A 19,053-nucleotide genomic window follows, 5' to 3' on the forward strand; every position below is an offset into this window, starting at 1 on the left:
CTATAATATTCAGAACATTGAAAAGCAAACCTAGCATAGTGTAGGCATGTATTTATGTTTGTTTTAAAATATTATATCCCAAGTGTCAGGAATAAAACTAGAATTTTTGGTATCTGACTTTGGTTTCAGTGTCACAAAACCTGCCCTCCCTCTCTCCTTCCCAGGTTTGAAACCTAGCAGTGAAACACAGATTATGCTGAATTTCAAATTTAATTATCATGAAACCTGCAAATCAATCCTTGCAAATTCATTCCATTGTAAGATTTGTGGTTGTATATTTGACATTGTTTTGATTTTTTTTAAAAAAAGCAAACATTCATTTTTCTTAAATCTTTACAATTAAAACTTGCATACTAAGAAGGAAAGCAACCGAACCCTAGGAGTGAGATCTAGGGAGCTTCAAGAGATCCATGCACTCAATGGTTTTTAAAGACGTCTTTCTATTAAAGAGCTCTCTGGATCTCAGCCCAAATACATTAATCCTCAAGCACACATGAAACTTCAAGATTTCACAAGCTGGAACATTTGTAGCATTAAGGAAGATAACACAACTACCCTTTCCATTGAGGCTGAAGTTGCTAATTCTCATATATTGTACAACGTAGTACACACCCCACACCCCTGAACACATACATACACACAAACACAAACGTGAAAACTTACAGGAACACTGGCACAATTTCAAAATTATGAGCTGGGGGAAGAAGGAATCACTGAACTTTTAACAAATTGGTAATCAATACATTTTACAGAGTATACAGCGCATTTGATCTTTCTTTCTTTTTTTGTCGGCAGGTAAACGGGAACAGTTCAGAACAATGTAAACACAGAAGCTACTGCAGAGTTATGCCACACACATTGTATAATACACAATTAGCTTTTGCTTCACTGTAAAAGAAGCTAGACTAGTTATTGGCTGAGCTCTTACGGTCCACACAAAGGACAGCGTTCAGGCAGCTGGGCTTGTCCCTCCAGGTGTCCTATTTGAAATAAAGTACACTGAAGCTGTTCTGTAAAGCAGACTGACAATCCATCTTCAGAATTGCTTGCTCTAAGGCTGTGTACACACTCCTGCTTTTACTCTGCACTCAGTCTGCTCCCACTGCTGGTTGGGGAAGTGGTGTACACATGATCCTTATCTACCTTGTCATTTCTAACAACATACTGTGTTTTGAGGCATTCTCCCCCAAACCAGCTTCAATCTACATTGAGAAAAAGAATAACTGGCAGCTGGTAATGTGTGTACAGCCTAAGGCAGAAATGGAGAACCTGTGGTCCTCTTGATGTTGTCAGGAGTCAGTTAGCCCTGACGTTGGGCTGATGGGATGTCTGGGGCTGATGGGAGCCAGAGTCTGGCAACATCTGGAGGGCCAAAGGTTCCCCAAGCCCTCTTCCTAGGTGCACAATAGGCAGCTGTGTTTTGTTGTCCTACAACACCAGAAGGGAATATTTATGAACATTCCACTGAACCAGTTAAAAAAAAAAATCACACTGGATTTGAATGGGTGTTAAAATGGAAATACGGGATTCGGCCAAACAACCACAACCACACAGAGGGATACCCATCCCTAAACATATTGGCTTTAGCCAGTGCTCTTTTCTAGAAAAAGAGGTGCTGGAACTCACCATGAAGCCTCCCTTGTTCTCTTACAATGGCAATGGCGCCAACCTGAGAGGAGCCGGAACTGAATTCTGACAAGTTCCAGCTGAAAAACATCCCTGGCTTTAGCTATGCTCAACACCTGATAATTCTGGGTGCAGATTCCTAATTCGCATCCAATGATGTCTCAACGTAGATGTTGGATATGCATGACAATGTGGATGGAGAAATCCATCCAGTTGTACGTTTGGTAGCATATCTGCGTCAGTAACTGTTACGGAAGGCTCCTTATGCTCCTGTGTTGGATCAGAATAATTCTTGCTTCTGGAAAGTTTGTTCCCAATAGTTTTTTTTAAACAACAACAACTGATTCCCCCCCCCCACATCACTTCTTCCCATGAAAAATTGGTGTCAGATGTTGGTGAGATGTTTCATATGCTCCACTCAGCAGACAATGTTGGATGATGAGCCATCTTTGAACATTTGACAGTATTAGCCCATAGATGTTCAGTGTCTAGTCTTTCTTGTCGTCATTCATCTAAGGCCAAGGTTTTTTCAGGCTATGATTTGGGGAACCATGGGATTCCTTGGAAGTTTATCAGGGGTTCCTCAAAAGACTAGTCATGGTGGACTTGGGGAAACTCCCCTTTGGCAGCTTTCCCACCAGCTCCACAACTGATATTTGCTTGAGTGCATGAGCACAGGGGAAACCTGGGCAACTATCCATTCATATATGGACTAGGATACTCTCTACTGTCACACCATTGGTCTGTCTTTCCCAGTAATGGGACTGACAGAGGCTCTGCAGAGTTTGAGGCAAAGATTTCTACCAACCCTTCTGATCCCTGTAACTTGGGACTGGGGGAACCTGTGACCCTGCAGATGTTGTTGGACTCTGACTCCTGCCAGTGCCAAGAAGCATAGTCTGTGGTCACGCCTGCTTTTGCCAGAGATGCCAGAGACCAAAATTGGAACCCTGTGCATGCAAATCCTGTGCTTTGCCACTGACCCAATAATCCATCACACAAATGAGTTTGGACAGGTGGGAATAGAAGCAAGATCTGGGGATATTACTAAAAGAAGGAGCCTCAGGGAGGGAAGAAACTTGGAATCTTGCTACCCTGGAGCACAATTTGCTGAATATGGGAATATTGCACACCCATTACTGTTGTCCTAGCAGAAATGGAGGTGCAGTTAAGGCTGGACTTTGGAGCAGAAATCTAGGGTCCCCTTCAGCAGAATGAGCTGTAGGATCCCCAGCTGACATTTTGAAATAAGTGGAATAATATGTCTTACCCCACTAAACAACTTCCCTGTAAAACCACTAAGCTGAGAGTCTAGAATTACAGCGAACATTTCACCACTGAGTGGGACAATCGAAGTGACTTGAAGGTTTTCCAGTCATAGTGAAGCAAGGGAGGGGAGAGTTAAAAGAGGAAAAGGGATGAGATCATAGAGTAATGTGGGATCCAGAGGTGAAGAAATAGAGATAGTTGAAGTGGGGCTAAGATTGTGAAAGATCTGAATTTACGTATGGTGTCCACAGACTGAGAAGACCCGTGACAGAGCAACAGCTGGTAGATCAACTAAGCTAGGCTGTTTCTCAGATTTCTCTGAAAATTCAAATAAATTATCAGACCTCTTCTTCATGTTCTGTTATGAGGTCTTATGATGTTATGAGGTACTTCTCATGTGCTCTCTCTTTTGGGGGGTTAAAAAAAGAGGTGCTGGTATATATTGATAAAAGTACCATAGGTGCCAGCCCAAATTGGCTGCCATGGGCCACAAAAGAAGTACTGGTACTTCATACCTGTGAGTACTATGAGGAAAAATGCCCGAGGGGGGAGGATTACATATCTTCCAACTATATCTCTGAATTCTAGGATATGTTTATGTGTGAGGTACTTCTTCACATGGTTAAGTATATAAACATTTTGGATATTCCTTTAAGAACAACATGGGGCAGTCTTCCTTTGTAACTTTCTCTAGAACAGTGGTTCTCTCCCTCCTCGCGGACCACTTATTGTTTTTTCTGCCTGTTGTAGCAACTGTAATGTGTGGTGCTACTTGTTGTAGCTTTTAATTGCATTTTTTAATTACTTCTTTTGTTTCTTCTATATTGCAGCTTACAGTACTATAATTTGAATTCCATAGAATGCAAACTGTAGTACAATAAAATCCAATATAAGGAATAAAAGAAGCAACAAAAACACAATTAAAATTCAGTACCATTATTTAATGGGATAGGTGTGCCTTCTCCCATCTTGAAACACAAATCCACAGACATGCTGCACACTACCTGAATGAAGCTCATGGACCACATTTTGGAAACTCCTGCTTTAGAAGCAATAGCTTTTCATCATTGATTCAGACAATAAAAGCTTATTTTAGCTTAACAAATGGGGCTTGCAACAGAACGCTGCAGCATGGAGTGCTTCCATTCAGGATTCCAGTCATGCCCTTTCCGTGGATGCTCCATTGCATTCCTACTCCCCAAAGGTGTTTAATGCATTTTATAACTAACTAACTAAAGTGACAAATCAATATAATGATTTTTTTTTAATTGACTTCTCAGGAAGCCATGGTTCCAAATGGTAATGTAGAGTTACCCTCTAAAACTGCATAATGAAACTCTGTGCATAAGTCTATGACAGGCCTTCTGCCCCTCACAGGAGAAGACAGAATTAGACTCACAATGGGGAACTTCTTTTAAAAGCAATAGCAACATATATTTGAAATGTTTAAAAATTTCAGGAAATCTGCAAGTTATTAGGCATTGTAACTGCAACTGTTAACTTTTGACTGGTCTTTTCTTTATGATGCCATATCCTCCCCTCCCACCTGAGTTCAACAAACCTGATGCCACCAATTTCTGAAACATTTCTATATATATATATGGAGCACCTGGATAAGACTATACAATGTTCTTGTTCAGCAGCAGAATTACTAAAGACAATGAGAATCTACTGCACAGACAAAGGGCAATTCATGAACGCCAGTTACAAGTTAAGCATAGCGAATGATCCTCAATATGGCCAAAACCACATGTGGTTGTTGGAGAAATATCTATGAATGGCTTTCTTGAATAAGATAACTGTGTAAATGAAACCTGGTTGGGTTTCATGAGACACAAGCTAATCAATGTCAAGAAATGATCAGACCAAGTAGAAAAGCAACAACCCATTTTCTTTCTCTCCCCCCCCCTCATCCTTTCTAAGTCCTCAGCATTTCCAAAAGAAAAGAATAATATTCAGCATGTGCTTGCAAAATCTGTGCCACAAGATTACAACCTAACACAACTAAGGGAGATGAGTTCCACTTTAGAGCATGTCGGACACATTACGGAACTATCAAGTCGTATCAGCTTCGCCTTCAGCCAAGATGTAGTTCAGTTTTATGATCGTGCTGATAAAATCGCCAAGTTCTACAAAGTCCGCAGTGACAATGTTGACACCACTTTCGCCCGGTGTCTGAGTCTGGACCCACTGCATCATGGCGGGGAGCGCTCTGGGGAGGAAGAAGAGAAAAAATTACCCACCGTTGAAAGCATCAAATGTGCAGGGACATAAGGCGCCTTACATTGAGTCAAACCATCAGCCCATCTACAATGACCAGCATTGGCTTCCCATGGTTTTAGACATGGTGACAACTCCTGTCAATGTTGTTGGGCTCCAACTCCCATTAACATACCTCAAGATGCCAGGCGGAGGAGAGAGAGAGAGAGAGAGAGAGAGAGAGAGAGAGAGATAGGATTTTATTCTCAGCATCTTGAGAATTTTTTGTTTTCTGTTTCATTTTGGATGTTCTCTGGGTTTTGATGTTCCGACTGAAGTTCAGAAACATCAGGAGGGCCAACGGTTCCCCACCCTGATGGGCCAGGTCTCAAAAATAAATAAAAATGGAGGTAGCAAATACAATTGGAAAACTTGCAGCAGAGAATCCAACTTAACAAAAGTCTACTTCATTTAATTCTCCTCAAGAGGAGAAGTTCACAGGTAGGAAAGTATATTTTTCCTTCCACAGATAATCTTAAAATTCAAATCACAACCAAAATCTGAACCATTTTAATGAAAATATTCCATATGTACATGGCAACGAGAAGAAAAAAACCAAGTAGGTGTTTTCCCTGGGCTGGAGGTAGTGTGTCTTGTTTAAGGATGGACATATTTGTTTAAGGATGTATAGATCCATTAGTTTGGGTTTCTCAGTTTCTCAAACATAAATTCAATTCTTCACATTCCTGGTATAGTGGTCGGAGCGAAACAGTACAAACTGAAAGCATTTGCAGATGACCTAGTCTTAACATTACAGGAGCCAGAATCTAGCACAAAAAGAGTTCTTGAACTGATCTCGGAGTTTGGTCGGGTGGCGGGATTTAAGCTAAACAAACAAAAAACTAAGGTTTTGACTAAAAATTTAACACTTATAGAGACGGAGGGGTACCAGAAAGAAACAGAATTAAGTGTGGTTAAAAAAGTGAAGTACCTGGGGGTATTTTTGTCCACCAAAAACCTGAATTTATTTAAAGATAATTATGAAAAATGCTGGTTGGAAATTAAAAAGGACTTGGAAATTTGGTCAAGATTGAAACTTACCTTGTCAGGTCGAATTGCAGCTATAAAGATGTGTGTTTTGCCGAAGATGTTATTTCTGTTTCAAACCCTACAGGTCGTGGACAGAGTGGAATGCTTTGGAAGATGGCAGAAGGATATATCTAGGTTTGTCTGGCAGGGCAAAAAGCCCCGAATAAAATTTAAAATACTAACTGACTCAAAGGAAAGAGGGGGGTTTGCCCTGCCGGACTTAAGGCTATATTACGAAGCTGCAGCCTTCTGCTGGTTAAAAGACTGGTTCTTGTTGGAGAACACTGATGTCCTAGATCTGGAAGGGTTTGATAACGCTTTTGGTTGGCATGCATATTTGTGGTATGACAAGGCGAAAGTGCATAAATTGTTTAAAAACCATATTGTCAGAAAATCAATTTTCGCCGTCTGGATGAAGTATAAGGATTTATTAGAAAATAAGACCCCGAGGTGGCTATCACCGGTGGAGGCCAAGGTTCTCAAAAAAAGGCCCAATATGGAGGCCTACTGGCCAAAATATTGGGAATTAATTGAAAGATCTGGAGATAACTGGAAACTACAGAGCCAGGACAAACTAAAAAACAAGGTGCGAGATTGGCTACATTACGCTCAAATTCAAGAGGTCTTTAAAATGGATAAAAAAGTTGGTTTCCAGGTGGAGAAATCGAAACTGGAGACGGAGTTGCTAGAGCCAAAAACTAAGGTACTTTCGAGAATGTATAACTTGCTGCTTAAATGGAATACACAGGATGAGACAGTTAAATCTGCTATGATAAAATGGGCACAGGATGTAGGACATAACATTATGTCTGAGGACTGGGAAAGGTTATGGAACACCGGTATGAAATTTACGGCATGTACTGCCTTGAAAGAAAACATTATGAAAATGGTATACCGGTGGTACATGACCCCAGTCAAGTTGGCTAAAATATACCACCTGTCTGATAACAAATGCTGGAAATGTAAGGAGGCAGAAGGGACATTCTTTCACCTCTGGTGGACCTGCCCGAAAGTAAAGGCCTTCTGGGAAATGATATATAACGAATTGAAAAAGGTATTTAAATATACCTTCCCCAAGAAACCGGAGGCTTTCCTTCTGGGCATGGTGGACCGGAAGGTTTCAAAGAAAGATAGAACTTTGTTTATGTATGCAACCACAGCAGCAAGAATACTTATTGCAAAGCACTGGAAGACACAAGATTTACCCACACTGGAGGACTGGCAGGCGCAGTTGATGGACTATGTGGAGTTGGCAGAAATGACTGGCAGAATCCGAGATCTGAGCGAAGAAACAATTGAGGAGGACTGGAAAAAATTCAAGGACTATTTGCAAAAATACTATAAGTTGTTTGAATGTTAAGATTGTGCACGATTAGGAAACGTTATGCTTCCGCAATTTGATTAGGTAAATGATAAAGTAAGTGATGACAAAAAAAGGAGATAAATTCGAAATAAATATATTATGTTTATTATAAAAGTATTAAAATTAAATTACAAATTTTTGAAATTGGTAACATAATGAATCCAAAGGTATAAGAAGTGGTGAAATAAGGTAATAAATTGCTGATATTGTTAGATTAAAGAATGCAATGCTGGGAGGATGTGAGGAGGTCCAATGGAAAGTAACTCCTTGAAAGATGATCTGAAGCATATTTAATTTTCTCTTTTTCTCTATTTTTCTTTATTTTTGAAAACTGTCTCTTGCCTGTTGTTTTGTGACTGAACCTGTGAACCTATGAAAAGAAACGCAATAAAAACTTTATAAAAAAAAATTCTTCACATTCCTGCAGCAATTTAAAAAAAAATTATAAACCAAACACCTCATATAAATGTGTTAACATTTTGTGCAAATTTCTGCCAATAAACTACATTTTGTATGCAATTTTGATTACTATGCACATGATTGCTATCAATTTTCACTATTATGCGTTTTAAAAGTCATTTTCACTAATATGTGCATGTTATGCACACTTTCCCCTAATATGTACATTTTTGTTTGGCTGGAGAACTGTATCGCAAAATTTGGAGAAGGACGAATTTCAAAAGATAGATGTGTTTTGGTTCACATATTGGCTTGAGAAGTAAGAATTAGGTGGTTCCTTATTAGAATTCAAACAAAATCAAATTTGTCCCTTGTCTTGTTTACCATTCCTTGTAATTCCCAGTGCCTCCATCCCTGTAATTGGCCTCATTAAGCAGTTTATTCAGCGAAAGCACAGCCCATGTGGCATGGCAGATACCCACATGGCTGGATGCTCTTAGAAACATAAAACAGCTACATTATACACCCTGACATTAGCAATAAACACCTTCTGGTTAGCTGTTAAAAAAGAGGGGGAGAGGGGGAGAGAAAGTGGATTATGTGTCTGGCCCAATGTGTTTCTCTTTCCCAATACAAAAACCTGCAGGTAGCCAAGGTCTTTGGAGAGTCAGAGAAAGATCCATCACAGTGTGGTGTAGTGGTTCAGAGCGGTGGACTCGTAATCTGGTGAACCGGGTTCGCTTCCCCGCTCCTCCACATGCAACTGCTGGGTGACCTTGGGCTAGTCACACTTCTCTGAAGTCTCTCAGCCCCACTCACCTCACAGAGTGTTTGTTAGCAATGTTCCTAATGATTCCTCAAGTTTGCATCAAAATACCCACCCACCCCAAGCGCCAGTACTAGTTTTCTTCTCGGAATAAATAACAGGGCTATGGTTCCAATGCTACAGAATGGCCCTGATCTGAACCAAGACTATCTGGAGCTTAGAGTATGCAGATCTGAGTCTCAACCCAATTTGGGGGCCTTGGGCAGTCATGTGGTAGAGGGATGGGGAGAAGGAGACAAATGTTTTCTTCTTCCCCCCTGGACTACTTAAACACGGTGAAACATGCAGTTGCAGGGAGAGAAAAGAAACACGCCGGTTGCCTGCAAATCTCCTTCTGCCTCTCCTCATCACAATCACCCCCAGCTCTTTTGACATTCCCCAATCTCTCCAGGCGAACCTTACGTGGCCCAGGCCAATCTTGGGCTGCCTCAACCCAATCTGGATGAATCCTGGGTTGCCCCAAATCAGCCCACTCCAGTTCAGGATCTGAGAACCAGCCATATCCAGTACATAGCCCTAGTAAGTAACAGCTACCAGTGGAGATTCAGATTGGTGCCAGGGCAGGCCAAGTGTTACGTCTCCTGTCCCCTTACACTGTGGCCTTGGCCTGGATTGGGTGACCCAGTGTCATGGACTGGCTGGATGCTAAGGAGTGGTGGGAGGCACCAGCAGGGGAACCCCTAAGGGAAGAAGGCTCAGAGCCAGGGAACTGGTGGTGGGACAGTGATGAGGGAGAAGAGGGAGCAGACTGGGAGGAGAAGGAGTCAGAAGCCGAAGACGCGACAGGGTCTAGTGAGCAGGAAGAGGCTGGGAGAGCAGTCCGGAAGCAGAGGCAGAATCAGAGGCTGAATTGAGGTGGGGCAGAGAAGCAGAGAGGAGGCAGGTCACTGAAGAAGCCTGGGATGTTCTTGGGTTACAACTCCCATCCAGCATGGCCAATGGTCAGGCATGATGGGAGCTGTAGTCCAACAATATCTGGAGGGCTATATTATGCTGTTTGCTTATCTCTCAGCCTGGTCTTTGCAACCAGAGAGAGGAATTCAGCATAGTGTTAGTAGACTGCTCTATCACTGCTCTATCACTGCTCATTCCACTGGCTGGTGGAATGACCTGACCTCTCTCCCCCCTGCATACTGCTCAGGGGATCTTCTGCCCCCCTCCCGAAGCCTATTTGAGAGATGCAGGGGACATGGGGGGGAGGGAGAGGGAGGCATTGTGTTAGTGGAAGTGCTTGCACAGGTTTCCACTGGCTGAGCTTGTTTGTTGTATCCCACCAAGAAACACAAGTCCTCCAAGTCGGTGGTGGTTCCTTATTAAAAGGAACTGATCACACAGGGGCGAGGAATGGGGGAAGTAATCAGCTCATGATTGTTGCCAAGAAACTACCGGGTAGTGATCAATCATATTAAAATGTTCATCCAGCCTCAAAATGTTAAACTGTGCCATCTGATTGAATATGCTTCCAAATTTTATCCAGCAATTGGAGAGTGCTGAATTATAGATAAGCATTTCAGCAGAATGAATTCCACGGCTGCCGAATGGCAATTTAGAAAAGCTGAATTCATAAATTTGTAAAAGTTACTTCCACTTATTTCCAATGAGCCTGATGCTTATAAGAATGAAGAACTTGGCTGATGCCCTGAGATCAGGAAAGAATCTATGTCAGGGACAGGGAACCTGTGGCATTCAAGAATTTGTTGGACTACAATTCCCATAATCCTGATTTTGGCCATGTTGGATGGGGCTGATGGGTGGTGAAGTCCAACATCATCATCCATGTCACCAAGAAGCTACTTGCACATTACTTTCCAATGTCCTGTTTTGAAATGGAGTGGGGGCTTTTCCAAAAGCAACAGACCCAGAAGTACCCCCAAACTATGTATCCGCTCCTCCAGATCAGCCAGCCCCCCAACCATCTGGTCTAGGGAACCACCCACTAACAGTGCCCAAGTCTTTGTTGGCTCTCATCCAGTCCATTACTGAGGCAAGACAACAGTCCAGCACATCCACTGCCTCACCCACAGATGTAAAGGGGAAGCAGAGCTGTGGGTCATCAGCAAATTGCCGACAGTGTACTCCAAAACTTTGGATAAACCCACCCAGTCATTTCATGCAGATGTTAGACAGCATAAGGGATAAAATCGAACCCCAAGGAACCCCAAATTGAAGGCTCCACAGGGCTGAAGAACACTCCCCAAGCAACACTCCCTGGAAGTAACCATCAGGCAGGACAGCAACCACCTCAAAGCCACCCACCTCTAACTTGGACACCCGCTCAAGAAGGATGCCATGGTCAATGGTATGAAAAGCTGTTGAGAGGTTGAGGAGAATTAACAGAAGAAGAGGAGGAGGAGGAGGAGGAGGAGGAGTTTGGATTTGATATCCCGCTTTATCGCTACCCGAAGGAGTCTCAAAGCGGCTAACATTCTCCTTTCCCTTCCTCCCCCACAACAAACACTCTGTGAGGTGAGTGGGGCTGAGAGACTTCAAAGAAGTGTGACTAGACCAAGGTCACCCAGCAGCTGCATGTGAAGGAGCAGAGACGCAAACCCGGTTCACCAGATTATGAGTCTACTGCTCTTAACCAGTATATCCCACTGGCTCCACACAGGGACACATTCCCCTTGTCTCTCCCCAACAGAAGTCATCACACAGCGCGACCAAAGCAGTTCTTAGAGCAGGGCTGGTGAACTTCAGGCCCAGGGACCAAAATGGCCCTCAGGATTCTCTCTAGGCCATGCCCTCCCCAGTTCACACCCCTTCTCAGGACACACCTATCACCGACTCTGCTCCAGACGCCCCGAAGAGCTTTTTACAGGCTGGAATGTGCCTTTAGCCTGTGATCACGGCTCCTGCTGCTTGGATGCAGGATGAAGATGTATGTGTGCATTGAAACCACATCCACTTTTAGCTCCTGCCCCACCTACCCCTGGCTTGTGCCCACAATTTTGCAGCCCCCAAGCAGGAAAGTGTTCCCTGCCCCTGACTTACAGTAACTGGTCTGTGTTCTCATTTCTCCATGACTAAAGAAGAGTCGTATTATTAATGTTGTTAATTTTAACGACAGCTGAACATTTAGATGAGCGGTAGTGTCGCTGGAAGGGTCCAGGCCAGGAGTACGTCTAGTTACGCATGAGGGAAATGGTTGGCTTTTGCAGGAAGCTTCAAAACACACCAAAGGTTTAACGAAGGATGGCTAGCTGCCTAGTCATCGAGGTCTGTTGTGTTTCCCAGACAGATGGGCTGCCAAGGCATACCTTCTGTTACAGTCAGCCAGTCTCACGGGAGACCACAGAGGGCCTGACTGTGGTGTCTATTCCCATTGACCTTCTTTGGTGACAAGATAAACCCTCTGTTCAAACTCCCACAGGCGTGAGGGAGAGGCGTTGGAGGCGACATTGCATTTGCATGCCGTTGTGAAAAACCCTGCACTCCTGCTACAGATACCCTTCCCACCATTTATATTTGCCGGCTGAGGAATTCGCCTTCCTCTCCCATACGGAGTCTCAGCCCCTCTTTTAATTGGATCCTTTGAACTGGCCTCTGCTATAGTAGACAGATCGCATCAAAAGCCTCCTTGCTGGCTGACTATATTCAAGGCCAGCAAGTCCTAGAATTCCATGTGGAGCAATTACGGTAATTTCTGTCAATTTATTGGGCTGATGTGGTTCGGTAGATGCAGACAAGAGCCAGCAAGCACCGTGGGCCTCGGGACGGAGGTCATTTGACACTGCTACCTAGACTTATTAAAAAAGTTATTTAACTGCCTTGCTGATAGATAATTCATCCATTGTAAGAGGTTGTAACAAGCATTATACGCTATACATATTCAGGGAATATTCAGAGGATGATTTAATGAAGGTGGCATTTTATATTTCCTCTAAGCCCCACATAAAGGTTGCAGCATCTGGGACTCTTTAGTTTAGGGAAAAGGCAAGTCAGTGGTATAAGGGGGGGATTATGAAGATTTGCCTTTAAACCAACCTGGACTCTGAAATCATGATCTGAGGCCCTTCTTCAGTGCCCCCTCCACAAACGGTCCAGAGCAGGGGTTGGCAAAGTTTTTGTGGCTTGGGCCGGTTCATGGTCCTGCAGACGCTGCGGTGAGCTGGAGTGCGCATGCGCAAACACTATTTCCGGTCCTCCTTCCAGTGCGGAGGAGGCGTGCACAGCTTCCCATTGGCTGCAGGAGCTTCCTGCAGCCAATGGGAAGCCGGCCAGTGTCGCAGAAAGAGGTCCCCACTCTGCTCTGTGCCGGTTTAGCACGGCACATGGGAGCTGACCGAGCAGGCGGTGGGGGTCCATGGGCAGGTTAAATGACCCCCATGGGCCTTAGGTTGCTGACCCCTGGTCCAGAGGTTGACAACATGAGAACAACAACTTTCCTGCTCTGTTTGTGGAATGCTCTCCACAGGGAGGCTTGCCTGGTGCCTTGACTACATATCTTTAGGCACCAGACAGAAACCTTCCTCTACAACCAGGCATTTCGCTGATTGAACATGCTATGGCCTTTTAAATGTGTTTGCGGGAGGGGGGTTATTGTTGGGTTATTGTTGTTGTTGTTCTTATTATATGTATCTTGTGTTTTCATTTTCTATTTTTATGCTGTAAACCACCCTGTGATTTTCTGATGAAGAGCGGAATATGACCTTAATTAATTAATAATTTAAATGTGGACTGAATTGAATTTGTCTCCTAGCCCTCCATGCCCCCATTTTTCCTTGCCAATCATGAGGAAATGTTCATCAAATTTGCCCACTCCAACTTTAAAGGTATGTTATAGATTAGGGGGGGACCCCCCCCCACCAACCCTAGAAATTAATAAATGGTAGGGTTTTAATTATTTGGGATGCGAAGGGAGAAATACAAGCTGCAGATGAATCCCTAAGTTAGCTTATGCAAAATGACCTGGCCAAGCGAGGGCCATTGAGAGCCATTGGCAATGCAAGGGAACTGTCATTTCCCCAGTGCCCTGAGGTGTGAACAGAGACTGGAGTCTGGAAGGTTGCAAGGATAACTGGGTGCAAGGTGACAGGAAAAGAGAGTTTTTAGCAGGGTGTTCTGTGAAGGAGGAAGAAGAAGAAAGACTGGGATCCATCTTGGGCAGGCTGGCTGAAGGCTAGCTAGGAGAGATGCCTTGGACTCCATAGCTGCACTGCTGTGGGGGACAAGCTCCTCTTGAAATGACCATTTAGTAAGACCTGGACTCCCTCCATGGAGACTGAAGGTCTAAATAGGTCAATATACCATATTTCTTAAAGATACAACGATCTCTGAAGTCTTGGTTCTCCAAAGGAACACAGACCCTGGGTGAGTGCCTGGACCCCCCTAGAATCTTGCAGCTATGACACCCAGCTTTTGTAACAGCACCTTGATTGCACATTTCCCCACTTTTCGAATATATAAGGGAACATAAAGGCAAGTGTATGATCCTTGCACAAGTGTATGTGACCTACCTATGCAACACATGATTCCTTACAGCTCGTACCCCAACACAAAGGCTGTTGGTTGATGCTGAATTTCCAGCACCAATGCCCGTGGCAGTTGTGTATTCACTAGAGATTACCCAAGAAAATACTGACCAGGCTTACCCTCTGTCTCCGCTTATGATATCTGACAAGAACACGGCTGGAAGTAATTCAACTCCAGGCAATTACAATAGCCCTGATCTGCCCTTCCTGTACACAGCATATGTTATCTCCTTAAATAAAACCACATCGAACAGGCAGCGTTTTCTCTGCAGCGGGAGCCGGTAATGAATTGATACATCCCAGCGCTGTTGGATGCATTTCCCCGATGGAATATTCAGCGAGTGTAACCAAGAGTAGGAGCCAAAGTGACATGGTTAACCATGCAGTTGTGAAATGGAGCACTGATGTGAGAATCCAGGAAAGTGAAACTAGCTAGCTCAGGGACCGAGGCATACATGTCACTGAGCAATCAAGAGCTACATAAAGAAACAGCAGGGGGACGAATGATGAGACAAGTGACATGAATGGAGAAAGGGAGAGCCAAGGTAGCCTAGATTTTACCCAGGGACAATGGTGCAGCAAAGAAAAACCCTTAAGGTGGCTCAAGGCATTTCTTCAGTGCTATAAATCTGGTTCTTTGCAATGTAAGAACCAGTCTTGAAGCAATGAAGAAATCCCTTGAGACACCTTAAGTTTCTTTGTTGGGCCATTGCCAATGGGTAAAATCTAGCTAGCTTGTTTTTGCTAGAACCAATGGATTAAAACAGCTCTCCATGTTTCTGACTTGAACTCCCATCAGTCAGAAAGTTTTTATCTTGTAAAAAGTCACCATCAACCTGGCAACAATTCTGCTTGAACCCAGCCTCGCAGGCTGAAAGCTGGTACTATTTAGCACACAAAAGAAACAAACTCAACAAATCAGATTTTCTCCTCGTGGCAAAACTGACCTGACCTAAATATATAAAATACTGCTAACGCAATCTGCTGCCCTGCCTCCTTTTTGCACATTTCATTTATAGATACTATAGCATTTGTAAACTTGGGAAGTTGGATAAGAGCATAGATCTCTCCGCTCCCTTAAAAACATCTTGATGAAATGTCTGATAATAAAGCTTAGTAAAAAATGGCTAGATTTCATACATGCTTGCACCCCATTGCAGCTGAAAAAATAACACTGAAAAGTATAATCAGCACAGCTTTTCTTCAAGACAGCTAGAAATGGGAATGACCTGGGTTAGATTAATCTTTGTGATCTCTGGAAGGACACATTCCTACATTGTACAGCAAAATAATTATTGTTATGCCACAGCAGCTACAAAGTAAAATACATGATTGAGACACCATAAGTGATTCTCTTAGCAATCATATCTAAAAGGTTCTAATGTAGCAAATAGGCAGTCCAATCAAAAGTGTCCAGATGGAGATCATGAACATAGCTCCCCCATGAAATTAACACCAACAGTGATTCCTCCCCCCCCCCGAAGTAAGGTATAACTAGCAAAAAAGAGGCAGCCTTTGAAAATAAGGAACCCATTGTGGCAATCCCACATTAAGGAGCTGTTGTGAATTTATAGGTGGATTCCAGATTGTGTTGGTCTTGGGCGTTTAATTCTTCACACCATGCATTACTGCAATTGTCTTAAAGCTCTTGAGGCGAAACACTCCTCTCTGATGAAGCTCAGTAAACAAAGGACGGACCTGGCAGATCTCCAAGCTCCAAACTGCTCATCACCAATCAGTTTTGCTTCAGTCCTTAAAGCCACTTTATCAAGCAGTAATATATTCTACATGACAGTTGCTTAGCTACCAGAACTCTAATTTAGATGGCTCTACAATTTTAAAATCTCCCCAAAGGTCAAAGCCCATTGTGTGCTCCATCCTTCAGTCACTGTAAACCCATCTTTACAGCCGCCTCTTCCTTGTTCATTCCAGACCCTCCAAGTGTCCCTGTTTTTTCAGGAATGGCCCTGGATTTACAGAAGAACATCCTGGTTTCTGATTTGATCCTAGAATGTCCTGATTTTCCTTAGGACGTCCGTAATTTCTTCAGAGAAATATTGGAGGGTATGGAGCTATGCAACCCCAAGCCAAGGAGATAAGTATAACTATACAGTGGCACCTCGGGTTAAGAACTTAATTCGTTCTGGAGGTCCGTTCTTAACCTGAAACTGTTCATAACCTGAAGCACCACTTTAGCTAATGGGGCCTCCCATTCCCGCCGTGCTTCCGCCGCCCGATTCCTGTTCTCATCCTGAAGCAAAGTTCTTAACCCGAGGTAATATTTTTGGATTAGCAGAGTCTGTAACCTGAAGCGTCTGTAACCTGAAGCGTATGTAACCCGAGGTACCACTGTACAACCTTTGGAAGACATCTGAAGGCAGTCATGCATAGGGAAGTTTTAAAAAATGTTTAATGTTTTTATATATGTTGGAAGCTGCCCAGAATGGCTGGGGCAACCCAGTCAGATGGGCGGGGTATAAATAATAAAATTATTATTATTATGGGATAGGACGCCCCATTTTCATCAGAGAAATGCTGAAGGATATGTCCTTCTTTTACCAGCTCAAATCATGAAGTCTGGGGGAAGCGTCATTATAGCAGTTTGTGCATCTGTTTCGGCCCAAGCGTAATGTGTCTTCCCAAGCCCAAAGTTATCCCATCTCCATTACAAACTCCTCCTAGACCTCCTTTTACTTCTTTCGCTATAAAATTTGACTTCCGACAGTCAAGTGGGAATGCACAAGGCCTAACACTGAATTTGCCCGCCTTTCCCCCTTGCAAGGAAAGTACAATCAAATCGGAATAATGGCTCTTAAAGGAACAAAAACTTCATCGCCTGTAATAATAATAATAAATAATAAAGAAATCACTGTGTTTTATCCTACTGCTCAAAATGAAGTCTGCATCTTTTTTTCCAGCCACGAAGAATCATGGAAAGTGCTTTGCAAACATTAATGAATTTAGCCTCACAAATCCTCAATGAGGTATTATAATAATTTTCACAGGGAAGAAAATGAGAAGTGAATCGCTGGCTCCAGAGATATTTCATGAACTACTGAGAGGCAAATGCAGTGAGGCAAAATGTGAGTCTCTGTCTTGCCTGCTTTTTATTGATTTGCTAACAAAATGACTGCTGTCATGGTGGGTGGGATGTATGTGGTCATGAACTGTGCTCTGGTGTGAGACTGGATGGAACAAGGGAGTTGATGAGAGGATGGAATGTGTTAAGGTAAGAGGCAGGAGGAGTCTGCAGAGGGATGGGAAGTTGGGGAAGAAGCAGTTGCAGTTTGCCAGTTAACATGTTGTTGTTATTTAGTCATTTAGGTGTGTCCGACTCTTCGTGACCCCATGGACCAGAGCACGCCAGGCCCTCCTGTCTTCCACTGCCTCTCGCAGTTTGGTCAAACTCACGTTAGTAGCTTCGAGAACACTGTCCAACCATCTCGTCCTCTGTTGTCCCCTTCTCCTTGTGCCCTCCATCTTTCCCAACATCAGGGTCTTTTCCAGGGAGTCTTCTCTTCTCATGAGGTGGCCAAAATATTGGAGCCTCAGCTTCAAGATCTGTCCTTCCAGTGAGCACTCAGGGCTGATTTCCTTAAGAATGGATAGGTTTGATCTTCTTGCAGTCCATGGGACTCTCAAGAGTCTTCTCCAGCACCATAATTCAAAAGCATCAATTCTTTGGCAATCAGCCTTCTTTATGGTCCAGCTCTCACTTCCATACATCAAAATAAAAAAGTTCCTTCCAGTAGCACCTTAAAGACCAACTAAGTTAGTTCTTGGTATGAGCTTTCGTGTGCATGCACACTTCTTCAGATACACTGAAACAGAAGTTGCCAGATCCTTCCATACATCACTACTGGAAAAACCATAGCTTTAACTATACGGACCTTTGTTGGCAAGGTGATGTCTCTGCTTTTTAAGATGCTGTCTAGCTTTGTCATTTTAAGTTAGTCTACCATTTCTGAAAAGGGACGCGGGTGGCGCTGTGGGTTAAAGCCTCAGCGCCTAGGGCTTGCCGATCGAAAGGTCGGCGGTTCGAATCCCCGCGGCGGGGTGCGCTCCCGCTGCTCGGTCCCAGCGCCTGCCAACCTAGCAGTTCGAAAGCACCCCCGGGGGCAAGTAGATAAATAGGTACCGCTTACCAGCGGGAAGGTAAACGGCGTTCCGTGTGCGGCTCTGGCTCGCCAGAGCAGCGTTGTCACGCTGGCCACGTGACCCGGAAGTGTCTCCGGACAGCGCTGGCCCCCGGCCTATAGATGTGAGATGGGCGCACAAACCCCAGAGTCTGTCAAGACTGGCCCGTTCGGGCAGGGGTACCTTTACCTTTACCTTACCATTTCTGAAGCAGAAGGGTCATGATGAGGTGACTTTCCCCCCACCCTGCAATATTTACTGCCCCATGGGGTACATACATCACTACCAGGAAAACATCACTACTGGGAAAGCCGGTTAACATACCCTCCAACATTTCTCCAATGACAATAGGGACATCCTAAGGAAAAGTGGGACATTCCAGGATATAATCAGAAATGGGGACGACCTCTGTAAATCCAGGACTGTCCCTGGAAAATAGGGACACTTGGAAAGTCTGAGATAAAGGAGTTGATTGGTCTGGAATTAGGGCAGAGAGTGCGGGTCTCTTATTAGGAATAGGTCTAGCAGATGAGCTCTGCTGCTTTGAACATTTTGAACCTGGAGGGCACCAGCTTTGCGAACAGGACTCTCTGTTGTTTTTCTTGCAATAGACTTGGGTTGTGAAGCTGAAACACAGTTAGCTGAGGCTAAGGCTCATAAAACTCATTGGGACT

At 43.8% G+C, this 19,053-nt stretch overlaps 2 protein-coding genes across 2 annotated transcripts in view; one reads left to right on the plus strand and one right to left on the minus strand.

Moving 5' to 3' along the window:
- The window catches only part of RIMOC1 (RAB7A interacting MON1-CCZ1 complex subunit 1), a 375,501-nt gene that overhangs the window by 134,201 nt on the left and 222,247 nt on the right, over nucleotides 1–19,053 (plus strand). The window lies entirely within an intron of this gene.
- PLCXD3 (phosphatidylinositol specific phospholipase C X domain containing 3) overlaps nucleotides 1–19,053 on the minus strand; it is an 85,454-nt gene continuing 66,401 nt past the window's right edge. Inside the window, exon 3 of the mRNA XM_082242194.1 lies at nucleotides 1–5,107. Coding sequence (XP_082098320.1) covers nucleotides 4,951–5,107 — 157 coding nt within the window. The 3' untranslated portion in view covers nucleotides 1–4,950. The remainder of the gene's footprint in view (nucleotides 5,108–19,053) is intronic.

The sequence above is a fragment of the Podarcis vaucheri genome, assembly GCF_965113315.1.
Source record: "Podarcis vaucheri genome assembly, chromosome: 11".
In the NCBI taxonomy this organism is placed as follows: Eukaryota; Metazoa; Chordata; class Lepidosauria; order Squamata; family Lacertidae; genus Podarcis; species Podarcis vaucheri.